The sequence below is a fragment of the Oncorhynchus tshawytscha genome, linkage group LG07 (assembly GCF_018296145.1).
Source record: "Oncorhynchus tshawytscha isolate Ot180627B linkage group LG07, Otsh_v2.0, whole genome shotgun sequence".
Lineage (NCBI taxonomy): Eukaryota > Metazoa > Chordata > Actinopteri > Salmoniformes > Salmonidae > Oncorhynchus > Oncorhynchus tshawytscha.
In genome coordinates, this window is record NC_056435.1 from 59,987,479 (window position 1) to 60,008,255 (window position 20,777).

At 42.2% G+C, this 20,777-nt stretch overlaps 1 protein-coding gene and 1 non-coding gene across 5 annotated transcripts; one reads left to right on the plus strand and one right to left on the minus strand.

Annotated features, from left to right (window-relative positions):
• The first annotated feature begins 5,128 nt into the window (after positions 1–5,128).
• Positions 5,129–5,181, plus strand: LOC112246250. The gene has a single exon (XR_002952884.1). It is a non-coding gene; the product is annotated as a U7 small nuclear RNA (small nuclear RNA).
• A 1,749-nt stretch (positions 5,182–6,930) lies between these two features.
• LOC112246212 (transmembrane protein adipocyte-associated 1 homolog) lies at positions 6,931–19,999 on the minus strand. 4 transcript variants are annotated; one of them, XM_042324755.1, is made up of 11 exons: positions 19,739–19,999; positions 17,842–18,007; positions 16,891–17,023; positions 16,420–16,506; positions 13,149–13,221; positions 12,298–12,377; positions 12,023–12,133; positions 11,644–11,704; positions 10,351–10,453; positions 8,457–8,537; positions 6,931–8,118 (listed from the first exon to the last, which is right to left on the minus strand). In XM_042324755.1, exons 2-11 carry the CDS (start codon positions 17,991–17,993, stop codon positions 7,875–7,877), a joined length of 1,125 nt encoding a protein of 374 aa, XP_042180689.1. In that variant the 5' UTR covers positions 17,994–18,007; positions 19,739–19,999; the 3' UTR covers positions 6,931–7,874. The 4 variants fall into 4 exon arrangements, with proteins under 4 accessions (XP_042180689.1, XP_024270281.1, XP_024270282.1 ...); XM_024414513.2 differs by lacking the exon at positions 19,739–19,999 and adding an exon at positions 18,490–18,876; XM_024414514.2 differs by lacking the exon at positions 19,739–19,999 and adding an exon at positions 18,120–18,414.
• Between the last annotated feature and the right edge of the window lie 778 nt (positions 20,000–20,777).

The following is a 20,777-nucleotide window of genomic DNA, read 5'->3' on the forward strand; positions in this document are numbered from 1 at the left end:
CTGAGACTCCCCGTGAATACGGGCCCAGGTCAAAAGCACCCTAGTAGACTATGTAGGGTATAGGGAACCATTTGGAACATTTACAAGTTAAAAACAGCCATCACCATGACCCTTATTTAATCCCTGAACAGTAGCAGACCTAACTTAGTGTTCCTCACTCTGGATAGTTGATTTAAAAGACCGTCAATCTCCAATGATATTATAGTAAAATTCAGAGCATTACTGATATACTGAGTGGAAAATTAAGAAGTATTTTTCTATTTTTCATTATTTAGTCAATAACATAAAGGACAAACGTGGGGCTTGTTTCCCAGACATCTCCATTAAGAATCTCCATTGATCATCCTTTTTAGTCTAGGACTAGGCTTAATCTGTGTCTGGGAAACCTACCCATATACAGGTGAAGTCGGAATATGACCTACACTTAGGTTGTAGTCATTAAAACTCATTTTTCAACCACTCCACAATTTATAGTTTTGGCAAGTCGGTTAGGACATCTACTTTGTGCAGGAAACAAGTAATTTTTCCAACAATTGTTTACAGACAGATTATTTCACTTATAATTCACTGTATCACAATTCCAGTGGGTCAAAAGTTTACATACACTAAATTGACTGTGCCTTTTTAAACAGCTTGGAAAATTCCAGAAAATTGTGTCATGGCTTTAGAAGCTTCTGAAAGGCTAATTGACATCCTTTGAGTCAATTGGAGGTGTACCTGTTGATGTATTTCAAGGCCTATGTATTTTTCAGTGCCTTTTTGCTTGACATCATGGGAAAATCAAAATAAATCAGCCAAGACCTCAGAAAACAAAATGCAGACCTCCACAAGTCTGGTTCATCCTTGGGAACAATTTCCAAATTCCTGAAGGTACCAGAAGGTTCTGTCTCCTAGAGATGAACGTACTTTAATCCGAAAAGTGCAAATCAATCCCTGAACAACAGCAACGGACCTTGTGAAGATGCTGGAGGAAACAGGTACAAAAGTATCTATATCCACAGTAAAACGAGGCCTATATCGACATAACCTGAAAGGCCGCTCAGCAAGGAAGAAGCCACTGCTCCAAAATTGCCATACAAAAAGCCAGACTACGGTTTGCAAATACCCATGGGGACAAAGATTGTACTTTTTGGAGAAATGTCCTCCGGTCTGATGAAACAAAAATACAACTGTTTGGCCATAATGACCATTGTTATGTTAGGAGGAAAAAGGGAGAGGCTTGCAAGCTGAAGAACACCATCCCAACCGTGAAGCGCTGGGGTGGCAGCATCATATTGTGGGGGTGCTTTGCTGCAGGAGGGACTGGTGCACTTCACAAAATAGATGGCGTCATGACACAAAGAAAGGAAAGAAAATTATGTGGATATATTGAAGCAACATCTCAAGACATCAGTCAGGAAGTTAAAGCTTGGTCGCAAATGGGTCTTCCAAATAGACAAATGACCCCAAGCATACTTCCAAAGTTGTGGCAAAATGGTTTAAGGACAACAAAGTCAAGGTATTGGAGTGGCCATCGAAAAGCCCTGACCTCAAACCCATAGAAAATTTGTAGGCAGAACTGAAAATGCGTGTGCGAGCAAGGAGGCCTACAAACCCGACTCAGTTACACCAGCTCTGTCAGGAGGAACGGGCCAAAATGTACCCAACTTAATGTGGGAAGCTTGTGGAAGGCTACCTGAAACGTTTGACCCAAGTTAAGCAATTTAAAGGCAATGCAAACCAAATACTAATTGAGTACGTAGACTTCTGACCCACTGGGAATGTGATGAAAGAAATAAAAGCTTAAATAATTCTCTCTACTAATTATTCTGACATTTCTCATTCTTAAAATAAAGTGGTGATCCTAACTGACCTAAGACAGGGAATGTTTCCTTGGATTAAATGTCAGTAATTGTGAAAAACTTAGTTTAAATGTAATTTGCTAAGGTGTATGTAAACTTCCGACTTTAACTGTAGGTTAGTTAGAAGGTAAGTACTACTACTTGTTTCTTAACAGCGAGGAAAATGTGTGACAGAGAACCAATTGAGAAAGATATCAATTATTTGGAATGCCATAGCGAACCAATATATATAAAAGCATACATCATGATGAATGTGAACATACAAGATTAAAACATTGTATTTGGTGAAATATGAATACATTACATGTTTATTCATTAAATCTCTGAAGATCAAATCAGTCAGAAAAAAAGTGTACAGAAAAACAGAACAGAATGAATCATCACAACTGGGGACCTTCAGCATGACTAGCATCTATGTGGCTCCTACCACAGTTTACACAGCTCAGCAGTACCACAGAGGCGAAACCCAGAATAGAGAGGCTGAGTGACTGTGGTCTGGACTCTGGAGGACCATTGTGTCAGAAATGCTGTAGAAGGACAGAGTATCTGCCTTATGGTCCAGGTACACTCCAACTCTGGAGGACTGAGAACCTAATACTTTAGTCTCAACATTGTGTCTAAAATGATAACCACCAATAATGAAAACTGAACTTAAGGACTTGTCATTCTGTCCAAATGCATTACCACACCTTGTTCTGCTGATGTCTTTATACGAGACTGCTGCAAAAACCCACTTCCCAGTAACATCGCCTAGACAGACTCTCCCAACATAGCACCATCCGGGTGTTTTATGAATCTGTCTGAATGATCAGGATATGGTTGTGCATGGAGTGTAGAGGTCACCTTTCTGTTCCCATCAGACAGAGTTCTTTATGTGCTGTGTTTGAGTCCAGTGTAAGCTGACAGGAATATTGTAAGAAGTGTTCTCTGGTCTTGGGCTCTGGAGGCAGTAAACATTGTTTTTCAGTCCTCTCTGCTGCAGCTGACACTGCATCATGGCTTTTATGTTCATCCATTGTAGAAATATAACAAACCCACTGCTGATCGGTACGGCAATAAATATGCAGCAGTTATGACGAGAGAACATCTTCTCCTGTAGATGTGCGGTGGCTTTGACCAGATTGTGTTTCTTTAGTCAAGGAATATCATAGTGAGGCTGGTGGTGAGTCTCACAGCAGTCATCAGACATACCAGACAGGACATGAGGGCTTTCTGGTCCCAGTGCAGAAATCACATTCCACATCTCCAGGTCCAGCATAGCACAGAGCAGAAGGGGGAGCAGCCTGGAGTCCCATCTTCTTTAGTTTTTCTTCCACCTCAGCAAACATGTTATTTTTCATCAGAGCAGGCCTTGGAGTGAAGGTCTGAGTGGAATGGGGGCAGATCCCTTTGTCATCATCCTGATCAGAGCAGCCTTCAAAACAGCCCCTACAGTAAATGTGTTCACAGTTAATAGTAACCAGCTCCTTCAGTATATCCAGGCAGACAGAACAGAACTGGTCCTGGTCTAGCAGAACTCCCTGTTGAGACATGTAAATTGTTGTTCACTCGCAAACAGACAGACACAGAGACTCAGATCAGTTTTGTTTGCTCAGAAGAGAGTTTGTGGGAGGGGGAGGGACTTCCTGGTTCTGCAAAAGGAGTAGGGTTAAAGGGAGCGAGTGAGGGAGGTAAGGGAGAGCGAGAGAACAGCATGCATCTTCAAGAGAGGACAGAGATGTGTTCCTAGATTAGGCCCCTAAATATGGAAACAATCAAATAATGAACCTTCTCAAATGTGAGTTAGAATATATGAAGTAGGTGTTCAAAGTCTAAGGTTGTGTAAAAAAGGAAACCCTGATCAAATCTAAGGGTAACACTTTCTATGAAGTACATGTATAATGATTTATAACATCCTTTTTAATGCCTTATAATACACTTCTAATGTATTCTGAAACTGACTCGAAGGGTGCATAATTACTTATAGGTGGATATAAAACTGTACAATATTTTATAGATAATTAAAGGGGAAGTTCACCCTTTGGAGATCTTATATGTTTTGTTCTATGAGATAATATTCATCAGCTAACGTCACTTTTTGTGAATTTTAAAGCATTTATGTAGTGGTCATGTTAACTGCTATTATATCATAGAACAAAACAAATAAAATCTCCAAAGCCTATATTAACCTCAAACCTTATTTTTGGAGGTTTATTCCAAAATACTATTCTTTCCCCATTAATTTTCCCCTAGAGATGGCTGAACGAACTAGAGATAACCCATTTCAGGGTAATAGGACTAGAAGCTGACGAGCTCTATTACGGTTAAAAGTTTCATTTTCTTATTGTAGCCTACCAGCTGCTACAGTGTTGCGTGCTGGCCAGACCACGACGCATAGCGGGCTGGGGGAACCGAGAATACAGTTGGGCTGATGTTGCTTCCAGAGGCAGTTTGGAACTCGGTAGTGAGTGTTGCAACCGAGGACAGACTATTTTTAGGCGCTACGCGGTTCAGCGGTCCTGTTCTGTGAGCTTGTGTGCCCTACTACTTTATGGCTGAGCAGTTGTTGCTGCTAGACATGGTCAACTGTTATTGTGAAGTGGCAAAGGCAGCTCTAGCAGGGCCGAAATTTGACGTACTGACTTGTTGGAATGGTAGCATCCTATGACGGTTCCATGTTGAAAGTCACTGAGCTGTGCATGGCAGTGTGCTCAATTGTATACACCTGTCAGCAAACAGGTGTGGCTGAAATAGCCAAATCCACTCATTTGAAGGGGTGTCCACATACTTTTGTATATATATTGTATATGGCCAATATGCTAAGGGCTGTTCTTATGCACAATGTGGATTGCCTAGAAAAAGCCATTAGCTGTAGTATATTGGCCACATATCACAAACCCACAAGGTGTCTTACTGCCATTATAAACAGATTAACAACATAATTAGAAGAGTAAAAAGTACATTTGTCTTACACGTGGTATACGGTGTGATATACCACAGCTTTCAGCCAATCGGGTTTCAGGGCTTGAACCACCCAGTTTATAAAGTAGAATACACAACACACAAGTATCCCTCGATCATGTGTAGTACTTCCTATAGAATGTTGTAGTATACTATTGGAAATACAGTATTATCCCCCCCAGAAAACACTAGTAAATACTAAAGTAATGTCCTCAAAAAAACACACGCAAAAAAAAACCTTACATGCCAAGTATATTGTGTATATATTGTGTTACCTACAGGTTATAGAGAAGAGCAGAAACTTTGAACTACCCATTCAGACTCCAGTCCTACCTACAGGTTTTGGAAAATGTGCTCTTTTAGTATTTGTCCTGTAGGTTTCCTCAATGAGAAAGCCCCCACATGTCCAAGATAATAAAATAAAAACACTGTAGTAAATACAGTACACTACAGTAATGTGCACCAACACACTACAATATACTAGTCATGTCCGCAAAAACACTACAATAATGTTAAAACACTACAGTGAACACGATAGTCTAAAATATACCATTCTCTGTATTTATACCAAAGTATACTATAGAATTTTGTCATGTGAGACCCCATGGCAAAATGTGTAGAACTACAGGAAATGTACTTAAAGAAAAAATGTCTCTCCACCATAAAGAGGGGGGCCACTAAAAATGCTCTGCATCCGAAGTGACCCCCCTTCAAACCAAATCTTGCTTAGGGCCTCCAAAAGGAAAGGTCACTTTTCCAGGACATGCAGTATTCTCCACAGTATAGGTGGATAAAATAATCAGAATGCCATTACATTTTATCATGCATCATAGGCATCCCCTGCCTACCAGAAATCTAAATCTCCAAATGTTGTGCATGTTTGTACAAGAAAGATGATTGGTTAGTTGAAAATATATATACAATTGTATGCCATACATTCAGCTTTGGCTAACCCCAGACAACTGAAACACTGCATGCCATGCACAACTGAAACATTTACTGGGACCGCTTTTCCATTTGCAATACCACAACAAAACACCAAGGGGAGACACGGTCCAAAGAAAATACATAGGGGCAGGCTATAGGAATGAAAAGGAAGCATATTTTAAATAGTCTCTCATGGAATGCTGAAACACATCACCGTTATTTTCTTTTAATAGTGTATCATTGAGCTATAAATTCTTCACAAATTTCTGGCATCACGTATCCTCACTCTTTTTCAAAGTTCTTTCATTTACCATCTTAAATATTTTATTCAGTCTTTAACATGACTGCACTTGCATTTGAAACCCACAACCAGAGACCTTACTCATGATGATTTGAGTATTGTATAATTTCGTACCTCAAACGCAACTCTTCCGACATTTCTCTAGAAATATAAGGCAGTGTTTGAGAGCAAGCAACAGAGTTTGTTGATGCAGGGCAGGTATTGGGAAGAGCAAAGCAGAAGACTTGTATAAAATACTACAATGACAATATAAAACGATTGTTTTGTGGTGGCTTACGCTTATGAAAAAAATAAATGTCTCTTATATTACGTAGTGATGCTATCACAGTAAATTGGTGACACCTTAAATTGGGCAGAACGGGCTTGTGGTAATGACTGGAATAAAATACATCAAACACATGGTCTCCAATCCATGTACTCTGTTCCAGCCATTATGAGCCATCCTCCCCTCACTAGCCTCCACTGGATGCTATGTCACATGAATAACTTCACCCACTTCACATTTTATCATAGCAAACGTAATAATTTTTGGCAAAATGAATATAGTGACAAAATCAAGAGGGGCATAAACAAAACTAAAATCAAAAAAGTGACATCGTAATTCACACAAACTGGAATGACATCATTTTCAGGCACCAATAGAATTGGTTTCCCAGCAAGCCATGTGTAGTGGGCTGCTAAGTTCACAGCAGACATACAAGTAGGAATTAACGCAAGAAAGTAGGGCTTCATGAAAATTGGTATTTAGTTTGCGTTGAGCATCATGAGCAAGCAGAAGGACTTTGTTTAAAAGTTGCTCTTTCTTTAGGATGAAATCAGGGTTGACTATAAAGAACACAAGGGCAACCCCATAAGGTGACTTCATCAATAATTTCATATAGTGAAAACACATTTTACATCGTTTAAAAAACAACAACACACTTTTGGGTTGAATCCAATGTATATGGGCATAAATATTTATTGAAATAAAAATGTCCACAAAAAAACATTGTTTCGTCACAAGTGCTGTTCCTGCCTTCTCCATCTCATTTGATTGGTGGTTGGAAAGTTTTACCTAAGTCATAAGCACCTTTAATACCAGGAATGATCAGCTGATGGAACTACCTATCGACATAAAACCAAGCAGTCACTAAAATAAATAAAACCGACGGCAAACAATAAAATAGGTAGAGGTAATGCGGGTGCGGAATGGCGTCCATTTTGAGTCTCTCCCAGCATCAAGTTACATAGATACCAGTTGCACTGCTAATTGTCTGACATGGCATACCAAGTCCCTGTAGACTCAAGCCAAACAGGTCTTCAATTTGTACATGACGTTACACTGTAGGATTTCGATCATCAACAAGAGGGGGGGGCACTGATATCAAACATTTAAAAAAATAATTAAGCACACTTGATTCATTATGAGTGATGCAATTTAGAGAAGGCTCCTAGCTCCATAAGAACAGGGCTGGTCTACAGGGAGCGAGGCAGTTTTTCAATACGAGACGATTACAAATCTAATACAAGGCCACAGTTAATGGACTATACCTCAGTTGTAATCCTTCGATGGAAATGTATCGGACATTACCTTTACATTATCTTCTTATCTTGGTCAGCCACACACGCATATACAGGAGGGAAAATACTTGACTGAAGTTGTAGAAATATCCCCTGCAGGTATTGGGGGAGAATGTAATGTTTGAGCCAGAATGGACAAGGAAGCAAGATCCAAAATGGAGAACAGACAGGGGCTGAAATGAGTCAATTCACAGTGTCTCCGGAGGGAGAGAGAGCCATAGCAAACTTCAACTTCTCCACTCAACAAGTCCAACATCCCCTATCCAGCCTTCTCATTTCCTCTCCTCTCAGGCGTTGATGGCTCTCTAGCAGTCGCTGTTTATGCTGCCCGGCCCGAAAGGACCAGAGGCCACATTGTCCAGGTAAGCAGCTATGCCGGTGCCCATGGTTGCAGCAGTCAGGCCATCTATCTGGGTGCCGGGGTAGAAGGAGCCCCGTTCCAGCTGCTCCTTGTGGCCCAGGCCTGAGGCAGGGGGCAGGTGGACATCCGTCTGGTCGTCAGGCTCGTCCACCTGGCACTTGTAGGAGAAGAGGACCTTGGGCTCTGAGCTAGAGGAAGAAGGAGAGAAGGATGAAGAGAGATGGTAGAGAGAGGAGAGAAAGTGAGGGATAAAGAGACCAAAGACAACAGGAGAGAGAGATTGTATCACAAGGTGGCAGTAAAGCGTGACCAAATATACATTTAAGAACATTGCTGTGTCCTCCATCCTTCTTTCCTCAATTCACCTCAAAGCACATTGGATCAGAGGATCTAAGACCCCTCCTTTGAACCCCTCCTCAATGAGCCTCGAGGAATTGATCAAAAAAGAAAAGGACAGCGGAAGCAAGGATTTGACATCAAGTAACATTCAGACAAAGCCATAGTTTTTGGCCTTTGATCTACATACCCGAAGAAGCCTTTGAGGAAGGTGACATAGATGAGTGGGGCAAACACAGAGAAGTAGATGAAGGTGGTGACATCCACGCAGCTGCTCAAATGACACAGAAACATGTCAAACTTTTAACAGGGGGCTGACTGTGACCCCTACGCAGTAGCCGTACCTTAAGGGCAGGCTGCCTTCTGAGAATTTGTAGGTGATTGAATAATCCCCCACTTCCCTCCATTCTGCTAGCAAACGTGCATTCCTTGGGAAATTAAAATCTACAAGTTACACGGAAGATTAAACTACCAACAGGACATTAAAAAGTAACATTTTATGCTTCACGGAGTTGTGACTGAACGACGACAATATCAACATACAGCTGGCTGGTTAGAAGATGTACCGGCAGGATAGAACAGCGGCATCTGGTAAGAGAGTGTGTTCATCTGTATTCTTCGTAGCTGTTTACATACCACCACAGTCAGAGGTTGGCTGTAAATAAGCATTGAATGAGGTGTATTCCGCCATAAGCAAACAAGAAAACTCTCACCCAGAGGCGGCACTCCTAGTAGCCGGGGACTTTAATGCAGGGAAACTTAAATCCGTTTTACAAAATTTCTATCACCATGCCTAACGACCAGTAGCACTCACATCTGTAGCCATGAAGTGCTTTGAAAGGCTGGTCATGACTCACAACACCATCATCCCAGAAACCCTAGACCAACTCCAATTTGCTTACCGCCCCAACAGATCTACAGATGATGCAATCTCTATTGACCTCCACACTGCCCTCAAAGCTCATCAATAAGCTAAGGATGCTGGGACTAAAAACCTCCCTCGGCAACTGGGTTCTGGACTTCCTGATGGGCCGCCCCCAGGTGGTAAGGGTAGGTAACAACACATCCCCCACGCTGATCCTCAACACAGTGGGGGTCAGAGTACTCAATCCCCTTCTGCACTCCTTGTTCACTCATGACTGCACGGCCAGGCACGACTCAAACACCATCATAAAATTTGCCAATGACACAACAGTGTAGACTGTTCTCTCTGCTACCGCACGGCAAGCAGTACCGGAGCGCCAAGTCTAGGTCCAAGAGGCTTCTAAACAGCTTCAACCCCCAAGCCATCACACTCCTGAACATCTTGTCAAATGGCTACCCAGACTATTTGCATTGTCGTCCCATCTTTACACCACTGCAACTCTCCGTTGTCATCTATGCAAAGTCACTTTAATAACTCTACCTACATGTACATAATCAGTGTCCCCCCCCGCATATTGACTCTGTATCGGTACCCACCTGTATATAGTCTTGCAATTGTTATTTTACTGCTGCTCTTTGATTACTTGTTACTTATCTCTTATCTGTATTTTTTTTTAAACTGCATTGTTGGTTAGGGGCTCGTAAGTAAGCATTTCACTGTAAGGTCTACACCTAATGTATTCGGCTCATGTGACTAATACAATTTGAAGAGTTCCATAGGCCGGCACCAGAATAACACTTGGCTTCAGTTAGGCTACACAGAAAACATCAGAACATGGACACGCCAACAAGCCGCTCCGCTTTGAGGGGAAAGTGAATTTCAGATATGTCCTTTTTACTTGGACCACCAGTTATTATGTACTTGGTCCATCAGCTATAAGGTCTACATAACACTACCATAACAGGCCAGCAGATAAAAACCTTGAGAAATCCATTGCTTTGCAGTTAGGCTACAGTTGACTGATTAAACACAGATGTTAAAGAAACGGAACTACGCGCTGTGATAAATGTTTCAAAGTGTGATTTATAAGAATGTTTTCAAGCCTGTTTTGATCTTCATTAGAATAAATCGTAGTGTGATGATTTAGTCTTTTACGCTTTTGCTTAACAAACTCTTGAATCTCCAGCACATCCTTCTACACACAGAAGCAGCCACTCACCAGAGCCCCTCTATGATGCCGGCACACAGAAGGGCACTGCCCAGCCCCTGGACCAGATTGAGCAGGGACAGAATGGCAGCGTACACATAAAAACTCTTCTTAGCTGTGGAGGGAGGGGACCAAGAGGAAACAAAGGGTGTGCATTACCTCTGCCGCTATAGAATCTACTGCAGACCACTCCTAAAAACTAGATACTGTGCATCTGAACATTGTTCTCTGGATGGCTAAACAATCAATTAAACAATTCTGAATGTGAATATATGTCAATAGATTTTTAGATTCATTATCATCAATGACAACATTCTAGAACTGAGTTACCACTCATCTGTCTGGTATCCAGGGTAATCTGGTTAATGATTATATAATGTTGATTATGTGGCTCTTTCCTTGTAGAATGTTGACAGCTGTATAGAACACTAGGCCACTCTCCAGCTAAACATTAACATAAGAGATAGTCAAAAAGAACTGTGGTAGATGAGGAAAGAAACCCCGAAAAAACACATTGCCTAAAGTAAGTGGACACCCCTTCAACTTAGTGGATTTAGCTATTTCAGCCACAACCGTTGCTGACAAGTGAGTTGGCCAAATTTGTGCCCTGGTAGAGCTACCCCGGTCAACTGTAAGTGCTGTAATTGTGAAGTGGAAACGTCTATGAGCAACACCGGTTCAGCCGTGAAGTGATAGGCCACACAAGCTCACAGAATGGGACTGCCGAGTGCTGAAGGGAGTAAAAATCATCAGTCCTACCAAGTTACAAACTGCCTCTGGAAGCAACATCAGTACAAAAACTGTTCATGGCCGAGGAGCCGCACTCAAGCCTAAAATCACCATGTGCAATGCCAAGCGTCGGATGGAGTGGTGTAAAGCTCCCCACCATTGGACTCTGGAGCAGTGGAAACGCGTTCTCTGGAGTAATCAATCACGCTTCACCATCTTGCAGTCCGACGGATGAATCTGGGTTTGGCGGATGCCAAGAGAACACTACCTGCTCCAATGCATAGTGCCAAATGTAACGTTTAGATAATGGTCTAAACTGTTTTTCGTGGTTTGTGACATGCTCCTTAGTTCCAGTTAAGGAAAATCTTAACGCTTCAGCATACAATGACATTCTAGATGATTCTGTGCTTCCAACTTTGTGGCAACAGTTTGGGGAAGGCCCGTTCCTGTTTCAGCAGCAAAAGGGGGACATTAATTCCCATGATTTTGGAATGAGAAGTTCGACGAGCAGGTGTCCACATACTTTTGGCCATGTTGTGTAGCTTGCTTGGTGAATAAAATGTCCCAATTACTCACATGGCAGAGATATTCTCTCCCTCACCGGGGTTTTGGGAAGGATGACAACCAAAGAGTAGACCTGGAAGGAAAAGGACCAGTGTTATCCTTTTTGTACTCTCAAGCAGTTTATTCAGTTAGTGATTTGTGTTCACAGTGGTGGACACATTGGTGCTTATTTTCGTTCCAATCCAAACTATGAGAAGGCTAAATTGCAGGTCCAAATGTGTGGAACACGCATGTTCAATTCGACCCTTTCTCACAACATGACTGATTAAAATCCTCTCTCTGTCCGTGTATTATTTGAACACAAGTTAACTTCATATTTTATACAATTACATTAATAAGATTTATTTTTATTCAAAGTACTGCATTTGCTTTGCAGCCACTAGCCGCTCACCAGGAAGAAGCAGCAAGAGCTGGCCAACCAAAACTGGCGTCCTCCGTGGCCGTAGATGTTGAAGTCCTCGGCAGACAGGTGCTCGTCGGGGTACACGATCTCCAGTGTGCCCTGAGGGTACAAAGGAAATAGGCCTAGCTAAGAGGAAACGTGGTATCTATGGAGCTGTGATTGGTTCAGCGTGTAACATCCGGGTCTTGTTCCGTAGGGAACAACATAGTAAAAATGTAAAACATCGTCAAACTAAAAAGAAGCATTCAGGACTCTGTTCTTACCTGTGTGATCGAGTAGCCCAGTGCCAGTACAGCAGTGATAGCCAGCACACGCTTTATACTGGACTGACTCTCAAGGTGGCCTGTCAACAGAGGAAACGTTTAGAAGCCATGCTTTCAACAGCACCACTAAGGAGTTGAGTGCGTTGGTCTTTAATACTGGAAACGAACACAAAGTGAATGGAATATGACGATGATTCCACCATGCCAATTCAAATAAAAACATAATTTTACATGCTGTAGTAATAATCAGGGATGTGATTTTTCCTGATGAAACAATAATACAAATCTGTTGTCCTGCTCACACCCCTGGCTATGCCAAAAACTGCATACAGCTTTACTGTTTATACTGCCTATAAACAGCCTATTCCCACCCCCCTCTAAGGACACATTAAGTTTAAACAACTCATATATCCACCTCTGCTTACACAGTGCATGACTATATGTGTGACACGAGTCATACCAGTTGCGGTGACCAAGTCATCCCAAGTGTTAGTCTTACAGCAGAAGTGAGACGGGCCGACAGGAAGTGTTTTAGTTTTGCAGATCATTAAACATTTTGTACCTTGGACATTTGTTTAACTAATGTGCTGTTTTTAGTATCCTGTCCGGACACACACATTAGTCATGTACTTCTCCATATTGTCCTAAGAAATCTTTGTATTTAGCATGTGCTTGGTAGTGTTTGTTTTCATATATTTTACAGTTAGCAGAAACAGACTGGCACCCAGGCTATCAAGCAGTTGACATGATAGCATAAGCTGATTCTGGGACTAGGCTACTGTACAGTAGATTTGAGTTGCAGGAGATGTCGTTATGAATCAAAATACTGTGGTGGTTATTGGAAGACCCACCGAAAGCCAGTCCCAGGATAATAACACTGAGCTCCATGGTGAGCAGAAAGAAACGGCTGATCTCCCACAGCACCTAAAGGAGACAACATTGAAAAGAGGTAAATCTCAGTCGTCTCAAAACGCCTCTGCGGCTCTTCACCTTTCCTTAATCTGCATTTCTCTTTGACTTATCCGCTCTCCTCAGATCAGTGTCATTTTATGTATGCTCTTTTCTGCACCACGCACTTTTTGGGCATCATGACGTCCAAATAAATTATTAATATTTTTGCATTTTAGCCTCTGTTTTGGATTTATCCACATTCTCAAAGGTGTGCAGGTCGGCAGGTAGCCTGGCAGTTGGAAGCATTGGGTCAGTAACCGAAAGGTCGCTGGATCGAATCCCCGAGCTGACAAGGTAAAAATCTCTCCTTCTGCCCCTTAGCAAGGCAGTTAACCCACTGTTCCCCAGGCGCCGAAGACGTGAATGTCGATTTTTTTCCTTTTTTTTTTTTTAAATTTCACCTTCACTTAACCAGGTAGGCTAGTTGAGAACAAGTTCTCATTTACAACTGCGACCTGGCCAAGATAAAGCAAAGCAGTGCGACAAAAACAACAGAGTTACTACACATGGGATAAACAAACGTACAGTCAAGAACACAATAGAAAAATCTATATACAGTGTGTGCAAATGTAGTAAGGTTAGGGAGGTAAGGCAATAAATAGGCCATAGTGGCGAAATAATGACATTTTAGCATTAACACTGGAGTGATAGATGTGCAGATGATGATGTGCAAGTAGAGATACTGGGAGACCAACGAAAGACCAACAAAAAAAATACCAATATGGGGATGAGGTAGTTGGGTGGGCTATTTATAGATGGGCTGTGTACAGGTGCAGTGATCTGCTCTGACAGCTGACGCTTATAATTATTAAGGGAGATATAAGACTCCAGCTTCAGTGACTTTTGTAATTCATTCCAGTCATTGGCAGCAGAGAACTGGAATGAAAGGCAGCCAAAGGAGGTGTTGGCTTTGGGGATGACGTGAAATATACCTATTGGAGCGTGTGTTATGGGTGGGTGTTGCTATGGTGACCCGTGAGCTGAGATAAGGCGGGGCTTTACCTAGCAAAGACTTATTGATGACCTGGAGCAAGTGGGTTTGGCAACGCATATGTAGCGAGGGCCAGAAAACGAGAAGATACAGGTCGCAGCGGTGGGTATTATATGGGGCTTTAGTGACAAAACGGATGGCACTGTGATAGACTGCATCCAGTTTGCTGAGTAGAGTGTTGGAGGCTATTTTGTAAATGACATGGCCAAAGTCAAGGATCGGTAGGATAGTCAGTTTTACGAGGGTATGTTTAGCAGCATGAGTGAAGAAGGCTTTGTTGTGAAATAGGAAGCCGAATCTAGATTTAATTTTGGATTGGAGATGTTTGATGTGAGTCTGGAAGGAGAGTTTACAGTCTAACCAGACACCTAGGTATTTGTAGTTGTCCACATATTCTAAGTCAACCATCCAGAGTCGTGATTCTAGTCGGGCGGGAGGGTGCGGGCAGCGATGGGTTGAAGAGCATGCATTTAGTTTTACTAGCGTTTAAGAGCAGTTGGGAGGCCACGGAAGGAGTGTTGTATGGCATTGAAGCACGTTTGGAGGTTTGTTCACAGTGTCCAAAGAGCCAGATGTATACAGAATGGTGTCGTCTGCGTAGAGGTGGATCAGAGAATCACCAGCAGCAAGAGCGACATCATTGATGTATACAGAGAAAAGAGTCTGCCTGAGAATTGATCCCTGTGGCACCACCATAGAGACTGCCAGAGGTCCAGACAACAGGCCCTCCAATTTGACTCACTGAACTCTGTCTGAGAAGTAGTTGGTGAACCAGGCGAGGCAGTCATTTGAGAAACCAAGGCTGTTGAGTCTGCCGATAAGAATGGGGTGATTGACAGCGTCGAAAGCCTTGGCCAGAAAAATGAAAACGGCTGCACAGTTCTGTCTTTTATCGATGGCGGTTATGATATCTTTTAGGAACTTGAGCGTGGCTGAGGTGCACCCATGATCAGCTCGGAAACCAGATTGCATAGCGGAGAAGGTACAGTGGGATTCGAAATGGTCGGTGATCTGTTTGTTAACTTGGCTTTTGAAAACTTTAGAAAGGTAGGGCAGGATAGATATAGGTCTGTAACAGTTTGGGTCTAGAGTGTCTCCCCCTTTGAAGATGGGGAGGACCGCAGCAGCTTTCCAATCTTTAGGGATCTCCAACGATACTAAAGAGAGGCTGAACAGGCTAGTAATAGGGGTTGCAACAATTGCGGCAGAATTTTAGAAAGAGGGTCTAGATTGTCGAGCCCAGATGATTTGTAGGGATCCAGATTGTGCAGCTCTTTCAGAACATCAGATATCTGGATTTGGGTGAAGGAGAGGTGGGGGGGCTTGGGCAGGTTGCTGCGGGGGGTGCAGAGCTGTTGGCCGGGGTAGGGGTAGCCAGGTGGAAAGCATGGCCGGCCGTAGAAAATGCTCATTGAAATTCTCGATTATCGTAGATTTATCGATGGTAACAGTGTTTCCTAGCCTCAGTGCAGTAGACAGCTGGGAGGAGGTGATCTTATTCTCCATGGACTTTAGTGTTACAGGATGCAAATTTCTGTTTGAAAAAGCTAGCCTTCGCTTTTCTAACTGACTGTGTATATTGCTTCCTGACCTCCCTGAAAAGTTGCATATCGCGGGGGCTATTCGATGCTGATGCAGTACGCCACAGCCCTAAATACGGAAGACACATTTCAGTTGTTCAACTGACGAGGTATCCCCCTTTCCCCTCTATCCTTTCTATCACAGCAACCTATAAAAAACACATTTTACCTCAGTCATCTTGTAGTGTCCGAACTCAGAAAAGAAAGAAACACTCAGATATCTGCCATGCTTGTACTGATCATAGCAGACATCTGACTGCCCTCTTTATGTTCTGAGATAATCATCTTGTGAAATGTCCTGTGATATTATGCTTTTCTGGATCCGAAAGTCCCTCAGGGTACCCCTTTTCACGCAAGATGGGCTGAAGCCGGGGACACTCATTGACTTATGATCTACCTCCATATAACATTCATCTGTGTGTAGTGCATTACAAATCCAAAGTCTTTGTGCATCTGCAACAGCTGTTGCAAAGAGCCTTTAGCTGTTTTGAATGACAGAAAGTCTATTTCACACTACAAGTGGGATAGAAGGCACTGTAGGTAGCTTGAGCACAGGTGGTTCATAGTGTGTCACCATTTATGCCCTACATGTGGCCTTACCTTGTCAATGATGGTGGCAGAACTTGATGCACTGACGGTCATGGACACGATAGCACGGGTGATTCCCACCGCTGCCACCACAAAAACCTGGGAGGACAAGGGTCAGACATCCATTAAAAAAAGAGGGGTTGTGGGCAGTGGGGGCAAACAGGTTCGTCATTATCCATATTTGTCAGTGTCATTGTGTTCGTATCAGTGCAAGGTAGAAAACCAATATCTCAAACACATGTTTGAGATAGCAATTACCATCTGATATTATGAAATGAATCAATATGAATTCAGTTAACCCACTATGTTATCCCTTTATTTTTGCTCAATTCTATATTCAGCATCTGAAGCATGTCAAAGAGCTGTCAAACTACATGTAATTAGCCTTTTAAAAAATCTAGCAAGAGACTACTTTTGTATGTCTACACTTCTCTTATCTGCACAAGTCCTATTTCCAGAGATTGGATATAAGTGGTTACCTACCAGAATGTAGAAGGTAATGAAGATGGGGCTAGAGGTGAGTGTGATTTTAGCCCTGGCTGAGGGCAGTTTCCACATCAAGAACATGAAGAAGATTACATTGGGAATGAGCAGCATGAGGTCCCAAAACCGCACTCTGATGGGGAGATGGGGAGAGACAGGCAAAAGGACATGAAAATGTCTTGGAAGATTGGGCTGTGAAACTCAACCCTTACTATTGACCAATCCAAACCCTGTCACCTGCTGTGCAGTCTACCCAGTGTATAAAACATTAGGAACACCTTCCAAATATTGAATTGCACCCCCTTTTGGCCTCAGAATAGCCTTAATTTGTCAGGGCATGGACTCTACGAGGCGTCGACAGCATTTCACAGGGATACTGGCCCATGTTGACTACAACTTCGGGTGGTGGACCATCGTTGATACACACAGAACACTGTTGAGTGTGAAAACCACAGCAGCTTTGCAGTTCTTGACACAAACGGGTGAGTCTGGCACCTACCACAATACCACGTTCAAAGGCACTTAAATCTTTTGTTTTGCCCATTCACTCTCTGAATGGCACACACACACATAATCCATGTCTCAAGGCTTAAAAATCCTTATTTAACCAGTCTCCTCCCCTTTATTTACACTGATTGAAGTATATTTAACAGGTGACATCAATAAGTGATCATAGCTTTCACCTGGATTTTCTTGGTCTGTCATGGAAACTCAGTTTGTTTTCTACAGTGTATATGGTTGTTATTTCAAAAGAGAAAGTGTTGTTCTTCCTACACTACAGTCTTTACAACAACACTAAATACACAACTCAACAGTTCCAGCAATGTGAATGTCCCACCTGAGCTGACACCTTGTCTTAACATGTTTCAAAATGTTGCATTGAGGTAATGCAGTACGTTGAAAAGAAGCACAATTATAGTTACAGGACCAACACAGCCCTAACTGGCTTACCTTAACTCGCCAATGTCCTCGTATAGGACCTGCAAACATCTGTGAGGCTCTGGTCCCCAGGTTGGTGTTGCTGATGTGTTCTCCACTGAGGTAGGCGATACACTGCCATTGTATTGCGCAATCATCACCCCCGCAGTCACGGTGACAAACATAATGGGTTCAAAGCCTAGTAGTAGGGGCAGATATGTGTTACAGGGGATACAATTGCCACAATGGGTTGTTGTTATTCACGGTCAATTAATAGCGGTTTTCTTGTTCCCTAACGTAGGTATATTTACAGATGCAGATAGATTGGGAAATTATTCAGCAAGGGTTTCTTCGACACGCTTGTTGTGCCAGCTCTGTACCACACAACCTTAAATTACTGGCTGTCTGTTCAATCTGGTCTTTCTCCACGTCAGGCGGTAAACATTACGTATCGGTGGAAGGACCGGTCAGTGTCACGAAACTTGCTGTTAACTTAGTTGGCTACTAGTAAGTATAATGCTGACTGACGCATCTAACAGTAAGTTAGTAACTTAGTAACTCAGTAACTAAGTTAAATGCTGACGTTAGAGAGCCAACTTACACTTTTAGTAGATAAGAAAAAGTTAACTAGCTAACGTTAAAACTGAATAACATAACTTAGCACGCTAACAATCATCTTACCGTTTCAGTAGTCTCAAATTCAGGGGGAAATTGTTTATTGTGCAGGACTTTTCGTGGACAATAATGTTGGTACAAACAACCTAGATATCATACTTTTGTCGACTGTTAAATTCATTAATTATCCGAGCCAGCTAGTCACATGACAAATCGCTTTCACTTCTTTACCCTCGCGTCATCTCTCTTCGCCTCCTTCTCAAAACTGTGGATGAGAAAGCGAGGTCCCGTCCCCCTGAATTTATCCTACAATGGGTTTTGAGAAGATGCGAAAATTGTGCGATTGAGATTCTCCCTTTCACTTCGATTTGGTTCAGTTTAGGGATCGCCATATGCAAACGTGAAAAATGCAAATAAGCATCATTATTGCAATTATTAGTACCTATCATGATAAGTAACCAGTAATATGCGATACTGTACAATTCGTATTACAGCTATATGAATAAACTATTTAGCTTGCCAGTATTGCATCTTGTCTTTGAAGACAAGCTCTAACATCAAGGGACAGATCGAAATGTACTGGTGGGAGGGGTTGGTCCAACGAAAAGGTGTCAACAAAAAATGCGCCCCTCCACAACATAACAAATATTTTCACATGACCCTCCCCTTGTACTGTGAAACAAACTGTGGATTTGCCTTTTAAAACAGCTGCATATTATCAAGTGTCAGCAACAAAAGGTAAACAATAGGTCTATAGCAAATGCAGCATATGACATTCATTTTTCACATGTAAATAGCACTTTTCAGTAGTGCTCAAAGCATGTCATTCCATGAGTGCAGCATTTTTCAACTGGAATCAATGAGTCCAATCAGTCCCCCATGACAACAAAATCATAAACAACAGTAGAGCTGGTTAATAAATCCTTAGTTTTGTGGTCATGCTCAGGTAAAACAATTTGGCTAATCTATACTTCAATATTTCCAAGTCCTATTCTTGAAGATCAAGGGGTATTAACATTTATTGGAATGACTGGAATTCTGTTAGACTTTGGTTTTTAATGTAAAGAGGCTACATGTGCACCACCAAGTCAGAACATTAAGCTACGTTATGAGGGGGAAAGGGACCCAATTATTAGGATTAACCACATGGGCTACTAACAGCTTACTACACAACATACACTTAGTATTACTTCCTTAGCTACAGTATACATTTCTCCCTGGCAAATTACATAATTTACATTGCATTCAGAAGGTATTGACACCTTGACATTTCCACATTTTGTTACAGCAGCATACAAGACATTTTTAGACTCACCTGGTTGTGCTGTGCTCACAAAAACAGAAAGGTGGCGCGGCGCGGTGTTCCTCGTGTGCACATTTTGTCATCAAAGTTAGTCATTCTCTGGATTTATGGTGCTTTTAAGACAACTGATAACTCTGGGGGGGAAAAGAAAGTTGAATCATGGATGTCAGTGATCTTCAGGTCAGAACTCGAGAAAGAGCGCAAGTTGGATGACCATTCAAAATGGGTTTTTTTTCTGCCAGTCGGAGCTGTTTTTTACCGAGTTCCCAGTTGTCTTGAACTCACTGAAGTCTGAGATTTCCCAGACAGAAACCTTTCTGGCCCATGTTGAATGTTTATCCTTTTAAGTTTGGAAAAGAGACCCTTAAACCCAGACTTGGACCACACACCCACTCCACTGAATAGCAGGCTAGTGATTACTTTGCAACGCTTTCAGTTAGCCACATTGATTCCATCCAAACTAATCATTGTTGAATTTGCAATTTCCAACTTGATGTGTAATGTTCATGTCCAATGGCCTATGAGCACTGATACGTTTTATCCATAATTTCTCTCCATATGACATGGATTGAAAATTACTTTGCCAATAGATTATCGACTTGATTCTTGATGGGGACTGCTTATCTAGCTTGCTAGCTAAGATTTTTAAAGTATGATGTTGATATGATCAGTTCAATCAAAGCTACAGTAGCTATAATGTGATGTCATCTTATTTGTGGCCAATGACCTTGAGCCTTCTTGGATGGGAACTTCTAATGTAACTCTATAGCAGCACCCAACAGGCTTGAATTGTCAAGCTCTCCCCATAGATTTTGCGGTGACGTTGTGTCCCCATGAGTGACAGTACACTGAGTCAATCACGGCGCAACTAGAGAACATTATCAATCCCTACACTGTATTTTCTGATGGCTGCCCCACCACCACAAAAATCACTGAGCTAGGCTGAAACACCTGCATTTTGGAGCTGCCTTAATATACATATCTCCCTGGCATATTACACCATTTACAGTGCATTCGGAAGGTATTCAGACCCATTGACTTTTTCCACATT